Consider the following 8,185-nt stretch of genomic DNA (forward strand, 5'->3'; position numbering starts at 1 on the left):
GGCAAAGACATGTAGAACAGGTAAGTTGTTTATATTCAACTTTATAATTTTACAATTACAGAAAAGACAAGGGTGTGTTGCCGACATTTCCAGCAGCGATCTGATTGAGCCTTGAGCTTCAATCAGACATAGACTTTGGGAAAAGAAGCTCTACTGTCTCTGTGCTGCTTCAATGGAAGAACTTTACTGGTTCAGCCGCTGACCTGGAGTTTGGGAGAGGATAAAGCCACCAAACACAGACCTAGAACATTGGCTTTAAAGTGAAAATACTGAACATAAACATAAAATAAGACATTTTTTTAGCTATTCTATATATGTGTTTAGTTCAGAATAAGCCCTTTATATTATTCAATGTACATAATTCAAAATATTATTTACTATATATAATTTGAAAAAAAAAAAAACTGTTTTATGGAACTCAGAAACACAGAACACAGAAATGTCTCTGTAAATGCGTTGCACAACCATGTCATTGTGGGCACAGATGACAGTCACACCATTTCATGCCTGCTACTCTTCCTGATTGAGGTAAGGTTAGTTTTACAGTGCATCCGGAAAGTATTCATCGTGCATCACTTTTTCCAAATTCTTTATGTTACAGCCTTATTTCAAAATGGATTAAATTAATTTATTTTTTCAAAATTCTACACACAATACCCCAGGTACTGCTCATCATCAAGCAAATACCATTTTTCAGCAGCAGGAAATAGAAGACTAGTAAGGATAGAGGACAAAATTAATGCAGCAATGTACAGAATCATCCTGAAACCGGTCTCAGAGTGCTCTTGATCTAAGACTGGGGCGACGGTTCATCTTCCACAAGAAAAATGACCCAAAGCACACCGCCAAAATATCAATGGAGTGGCTTTACAACAACTCGGTGAATGTCCTTGAGTGGCCCAACCAGAGCCCAGAGCTAAATCCTATTGAACATCTCTGTAGAGATCTGAAAATGGCTGTACACCTTCCCTTCCCATCCAACCTGATAGAGCTTGAGAGGTACTGCAAAGAGGAATGGGCAAAAATTCCCAAAGACAGGTGTGCCAAGCTTATGGCATCATAGACTTGAGGCTGTAATTGCTGCCATAGTTGCATGGCAGGCTGTGAATACTTATGCACATGTGAATTTTCAGGTTTTTTATTTTTAATAAATTTGCAACAATTTCAAAAAATGATTTTTCGCATTGTCATTATGGAGTATTGTGCGTAGAACTTTGAGGAAATAAATGGATTTAATCCATTTTGGAATAAGGCTGTAAAAAAAAATGTGGAAAAAGTAAAGCACTATGAATACTTTCCAGATAAACTATACAAGTGAGCTATAATGACATAAAGCACTAACAGCTATCCGCAACTTTAGATGCTTTAGCAGTGATCCTGTTGTAGCACAGTACTGTACAATAGGCGGAACTAAGCCAGTGACCTCATATTTAACCGAAAGTAATCACGCTCCGCCATGCATATAGCCCATACTTATCACTGTCATTACTTATACTTATATATATATATATATATGTCTGTGTATTTGTTACATTTTTTTATATATATATATTTTACATTTTTTTAAATGGTTTTCATATTAACCCATAGGGCTTATACCAATCATTTTACATGCACGTCTTTGTTATTGCTGACAACCGTGAAACCAACCGTAGCAATAACTGATTCATACAGTACATCAAATTTCTTGACATGCATAACCCTCTGATTTCAGTCAAAAGCGTCTGAAATTACCTTCACAGCCTTGGGAAAGGAATTTTGAATTTAATAAAGCTGACATAAATGAGAACTCTGCATTCATAACATATAGCAGATTCCTCAAAATAAAATGATCACAGAAAGTAGACTTATTAGATTTAAATATTAAAAAGACAAATGCATTTTACTTATCTGGAGTATCTTTTAAACCTTCACATTCACTGTAAATCTAGCTGTGCACTCTAATAGAGAGCTTTAAAAAAATTCAGAAAGACGTGCTATTGTCCTCCCCCTCCCCTCTTTCTGTGTGCGTGAGAGTGAATAGGTGGAAATGAGACATCACATAGAAATCGTCGTATCATTAGGGGAAATTGATCTCTGCTTTCATACTATGCTGCAATGTTGCCTGCAGCTGGAGCTTTACAAGCCCCCTCTAAAGCACCCTCCACATGTGGCACCACGCGCCGTATCCACATGTGCACCGAGTGCCAAGAATGGAGCCTAAATGACTCTTCACTCGGGAGCGAGGTTGACGTGGGGGACTAGAGAATAATAAACTCTAATGAAAGTCTCTCTTTTCTTCCTCCTTGTGTGCCAGGAGCTTTTGTGCTCTCACAAGCAGGCGCTGATCTACAGGCTGGGCTGTGAAGAGCTTCATTAATCCTGTCAGTCAACAGCAAACGGCAGCTGAGTCATCCTCTGGGCAAAAAAAAAGTAAAAAGATGGAAAACAGCGCCCCGGGTCACCCTCCAGGCCACTCCCCTAGTGAATGCAAAATCACTCTGTTCGATTACTTCAATTTTAGGTGCTTGTTGTTCTTCAAAAAATCTCTATTAAACATTTTATGTTTCGAGCAGACCACCCCTGCTACCACTTTATCCTCACTATAAGATTTGCTGCATTTTGCTATTTGCTACCTGCCATTTTTCTTGCATCTGTGCATCTCAGTGACTCTCCGGTAGCTTCTCTTAAGACGGACTAATGCAAAAAATAAAAAGTGAAATATAACACATACTCTTTTTTTTAGTATGGCTTTCTTTGGACATTCTGTATACGGCAATGAAACGTTGCTAATTCAGTGATAGACTTGCAGTAGTCAGTTACTATTGTTTACTTTTTTAATAGTCAGTTTCCTGAATGTTCTTTGGGGAAGCATCAACAAAGTGTTAGCATATTTTAAGCAGAGAGACTACTGACACTAGTGGCGTTGACATGTAGTTACTTATAGTCAACAGAATGTCATGGGCACCATCTCAACAGTAACTAATATGACAACATAATATACAAAATGTGGATTTCTAGATAAAATGCAATTTTTATGTTTTTAAAGAAGTGCGTAAAATGGCTCCTGCATATATGTGGGAGATAATTTGACATATATGCAGGCCTGTCATCTCTCTCTCTCTGTCTGTATCTGTCATCTATCTGTCTGTCTGTCTGTCTGTGTCTGTATCTGTCATTTTTCAATCTGTCTGTATCTGTCATCTCTCCATCTGTCTGTATCTGTCATATCTCTGTCTGTCTGTCTGTCTGTCTGTATCTGTCATTTCTCTGTCTGTCTGTATCTGTCTTCTATCTGTCTGTATCTGTCATCTCTCCATCCGTCTGTATCTGACATCTCTCCCTCTCTGTTTGTATGTCATCTATCCATCTGTCAGTATTTGTCATCTCTCTGTCTGTTTATTGTGTTGTATTTTATCTAATATGTTTTTTCTCTTTGTTTCTAGGAATTCTTATGGAGCATCCAGTGATCGAGGAGTACCAGGAGCTAATTTGTTGTACACCTCCATGGACTCACTTGAGACTGTTAAATGTGGTAACGCTTTCTTTTACAACCCGCAAAGTACCGCGTAAGTACAGTGAAATTACAGTGTACTTTTCTGTACGTACTGTGTAAGTATAATGAACGTATGTGTAGGTACCCAGCAAACAATGAGTTGGCGGACCGTCGGCGTTTTTTGGTCGGCACAAATTCAGCGGCTTGATATGGGCGGACCGCCGTCGGCTTACCAGCGGCAAGCCGCCCATTCTAAAAGTTATGTCGGCCCACCGGCGTTTTTTTGGGTGGCACGCCACCAGCGGATTACCGTGGGTGGACCGCCGTCTGGACACCAGTGGCTAACCGATGGCCCACCCGGTGATGTTTTTAATGTTGTTGGCTGTTCTGTACCTGATATAAGTACTTTTGTTTAACACTTTTTACATTTTAAACGAATGAGGCACTAAATAAAAATATAGTTATTAATAAAAAGCAAAGTTTAGTAAATAAAACTACAAGAGGTTTTAAATATAACAGGTTATTATTAAAACAAAACAAAATTAAGTTTAAAAATCAAGATTTAATATTAAATGTCATTATTTAATATGTTTATGAATTGTTTAAATGTTTATGTAAATGCTGCGTGACTTTAAAGTGTCCATTAAAGTGTCCGAGCCCCATTCAAGCACTGCAGCAGAGAGCGTTGTCATGGAAACGGAGCAACGACACGACACCTGACCGTCAACAGCACTTCTCTCATGCGGCAGTTTTCACTAATTTCAGGTAAGTTTAGTCGCTAAAATCACGCAAATGTTACATATAACTGTTTCTGACACTTTTCTTACTGGTAATTGACATATTTCTGTTGAACATGTTTTTTATAGAGACTGTTGTGTCTTTGGAAAAAGTCCGTTAGAGTTTTAGCAGAGGTAACGTTAGCATTAGGCTAGCTATTGTTTATAAAAGTGTTGGCTTTTAATTACATTTTATGTGTAGATGAGAGGTTTGACAATGTTTTATTAGAGGTATCTACTTTATTAAGCCTAAAATAAGCACTGTACTGTCGACAAGAGCGAATTAAAATGTTAAAGTTAGTACATATGTGTTACTTTGATATTTCACAGTAATGTAAACTAATATTAATTTTAAAAAGTGGTCTGTGGTTTCAGGAGTGACAAAATTACCCCTACAACAGAAGAAAAGAGCCAAGATGAAGGGAGCTAATCACAGAGCTGGAGGAAACACAGGTAAGACTATAATTAACTGTTAAATAGATTCATGTGCATTTTTATAAGAAATCCCTACATTATCTTGCATCTGATACATGTCTTGATTGCAGTTATTTTAGTTTTGACATCCAAACATAAGTGAGTGGTTTTAAACAATTTTTTACATTGCTTTTCTCAAAGCTGAATTTACAGCGTCAGTGCTCCAGTCCAAAATGTAATATTGTATTCATAATTTGCTGCTGATCAAGCAAGATTTCTTATTTTTATTATGTTTTGTTATTTCAGGATTCATTGTTGAATAGAAAGTTTAAATTGAAAAGTATTTGAATCAGAAATCTTAACTCTCTTCTGATCTGTTTTATGCACCCTTGTTTAATACAAGTATCCATTTCTTAAAATGTGTTAGTAATATATATATTTTTTATTACTTCTTTCTAGATTTTGGATCGTCCTCTACTCACTCTACCACTTTGTTTTTCCTTGCCAGACTTCATTCAAGGTAAGTAATATTATAGTGTCACTTAAAAGTGTTCCCAATGATTACTTTTATTAATGTTAATATTAATATCAACTGCATCAAACAAATTAGCCTATTATAATGATTTCTGAAGGATCATCTGACACTAAAGTAATGATGCTAACAAATCAGCTTTGACCTCACATTAATAAAATATATGGTCACATTTATTTTGATGGTCTGTTTGTTGAATTTAAGCTGCATTGCATCTACATGCCATCTAATTCTCATTAGATTATAAGTAGACTGTTAGGGTTGCGGTTAGGGTTGGTGTAAGTTGACATGTACTTGGTAAATTAAGGGTTAGGGTTAGGGTCAGTTAATGTCTGTTGAAGGAGCAGAATCAACAGATATTAAGCAGACAGTCTATCAATACTCAAATGGACCATTTACAATGTATTGAAATTAAAAATCATTATTTTAAACTGTAAAAATATTTCAGTGTTACTTTTAAACTGTAAATTAATGTTATCGATCAAATCAATGCAGTCTTGATGTCCAATAAAAAGACAATAAAAAATACAAACATTAATGTCCATAATGACCTAGTTACTGATGATGGACAAAAATAATGACTGATGATTCTGTTATTTCAGGATAAGAAAGAAGCCTGCTACAAGAGAGACAGCGGAAGGGAGCCTCCAAGACATTTTTATTAGGATCTGCTAATCATGAGGGGGCAGACAAAAGAACCTGCATTTTCCTTCAGCTTAATATCAGAGGTCGCCACAGCGTAAGGAACTGGATATTACTTTGGCATATGTTTTACACAGCCTTCCAGCTGCAACCCAGCACTGTGAAACACCCATACACTCTCGTATTCACAGACACTTCTACACTATGTTCAAATTCACCTATAGCACAAGTGTTTGGACTGTGGTGGAAACCCTCACCAAAACAGGGAGAACATGCAAACTCCACACAGAAATGCCAGCGGACCCAGCCGGGACTCATACCAGCAACCTTTTTGCTGTGAGGTGACAGTCTGAGCCACTGTGCTGCCCCAGTGTAGTTATTAATAACCTCCAGATGTTTTACAGTTTGATTTTGTAATAATAATGCACGTTTAGATTTATTGTAATATGTTAATATTTATTCGCAATGTAATTTATTTTTGTGTTATTTATAATAACGTTAAATGTCATAAGAATGTTATAATTTAATATAATATTATAATAAATAATTATAATAATGTTAAAATATAAATAATACAATTTTTTTAATAGTTTATTTTTATAATGAGAAGTCTCAAAGTTTGTCTTTATTATAGAAAACTCATTGTTGAATGGCTACCACTTTACAATAAGATTGTATGTATTATTTAATGTATTTACTAACATAATAAACAATACATTTATTACAGTATTTATTCATCTTTGCTAATGTTGGTAAATGGTAAAAAGTTGTTAATTGTTTATTCATGTTAACTCGCAATGTATTAACTAATGTTAACAAGCATGACTGATTTTATTAATGCATTAGTAAATGCTGTACATAAATTATGCTGTACAGGTATTGTTCATATTAGTTCATATTTAAACCATGAACATTACTTATAAAACTACTGTAAAATGTAACTGTTGTATGTATGTTGTTATATTATATTTGTATGTATTTTATATGTATTTTATATTTATTTTGTTATATTTGTTAACGTATGTGTTTTTGAAACATTTCATTAAGTGTTTAATGTATGTTCGTTATGCAGTATTATAAATAAATGTTATAATGATTAAGTATTTTGTACTTGACTTCATTATTGGACATATTTATATTGAATACAATTGTAAAGGCTAATATAATATTTAAAAATGACATGTGGACCGACCGCGGGCCGCCAGCAGACACTTATTTAAAACCAGCGGTCCGATGGCGGACCACCGTCGGAAAAGCGGCGGGAGCCGATGGTGGGCCGCTGGAATAACGATGAGCAAATTGACGGTGGACCGCGGGCGGCGCCCGCCAGTGGACCGCCGACTTTGCCGCCGGCGGGCCGCCAGTGGCCCGCTGGTCTTATGTTAGCTGGGTATAAGGGAACAAACCGTAATGCTTGGGTAAAAAGGGGGTAACAACCAGATGTTCATCACGAAAATGACCGCGTAAGTACAGTGAAATAACGGTGTACTTTTCTGTACCTATAGTGTAAGTATAAATAACGTTTACGTAAGTATAAGGGAACAAACTGTAATGCTCGGGTAATAAGGGGGTAGCATCCAGATATTTAGCATAAAAGGTACCGCGTAAGTACAGTGAAATAACGTTGTACTTTTCTTTAAATTGCAAAAGAACAAACCATAATGTTTGCGTAAAAGGGGAGTAACAATAAGATATCCATCACGCAAAGAAGTATATTAAGTTTACGATGTACATTTCTTCAAGTATTGTATACATATAAAGAATTATGCAAGGATGGTGACAACCTATTGCTATCTGCAAATGTACTGTATATGCACCTGCGTGAGTACATTAGTACTCTTATTCAGTGCTTGGGTTTTATATGGGGTGTTTAATGAATAAAAGGTTTACAACCTGTGAAATTATGAACCCTTATTGTATACTGTATGTATTTTAAATCTGCAATTCAATATAAAATATATTTCCATACACTACTTACCTTATGTTTACTCGTCGATCTCACCAAAGCCATCAATGTCTCCATAACTCACTATCAACAAATAACTTTGCATGACATAGGCCTACCGTCAGGGTTCAATGCAGATTAAAACAGGCTCGCATCTTTACTGCTGTTGCACAGGGGGGCTAACTGTTGCATTTCAGTAAATGTATAGCTGATGCTTTATAGAAAAATCTAGTAATTTGGTCTTCAATCAATAAAAACTGCTGCTGTAGTTTACTCTGTTCTTAGTGTTCAAGTATACACTAGTATGTTAAAGTTCAGCTTCTTCCCTCTTTGTTCCCTGTAGTTAAAGGGTAAATACAGTATTTGTTCCCTCCTTGTTCCCTGTACTTACAGGGTAAATA

General features: G+C 36.0%; 1 protein-coding gene across 1 annotated transcript; it reads left to right on the forward strand.

Annotated features, from left to right (window-relative positions):
* Positions 1 to 2,097: 2,097 nt before the first annotated feature.
* LOC147843157 (uncharacterized) lies at positions 2,098 to 6,939 on the forward strand. Its single transcript, XM_087260116.1, has 6 exons — positions 2,098 to 2,164; positions 3,426 to 3,504; positions 4,125 to 4,240; positions 4,627 to 4,704; positions 5,125 to 5,185; positions 5,800 to 6,939. The coding sequence occupies exons 1-6, from the start codon at positions 2,098 to 2,100 to the stop codon at positions 5,870 to 5,872; spliced, it is 474 nt and encodes a 157-aa protein (XP_087116242.1). The 3' UTR covers positions 5,873 to 6,939.
* Positions 6,940 to 8,185: the final 1,246 nt, after the last annotated feature.

This window comes from Danio rerio, chromosome 7 (assembly GCF_052040795.2).
Source record: "Danio rerio strain M-AB ecotype USA chromosome 7, GRCz13ab, whole genome shotgun sequence".
Taxonomy (NCBI): domain Eukaryota; kingdom Metazoa; phylum Chordata; class Actinopteri; order Cypriniformes; family Danionidae; genus Danio; species Danio rerio.

Coding starts and splice junctions, on each gene's coding strand:
- LOC147843157 (XM_087260116.1), top strand. CDS start 2,098: ATGTTGCCTGCAGCTGGAGCTTTACAAGCCCCCTCTAAAGCACCCTCC. Junction 3,505..4,124: donor CCATGGACTCACTTGAGACT/GTTAAATGTGGT, acceptor TGTCCATTAAAG/TGTCCGAGCCCCATTCAAGC. Junction 4,705..5,124: donor CAGAGCTGGAGGAAACACAG/GTAAGACTATAA, acceptor ACTTCTTTCTAG/ATTTTGGATCGTCCTCTACT.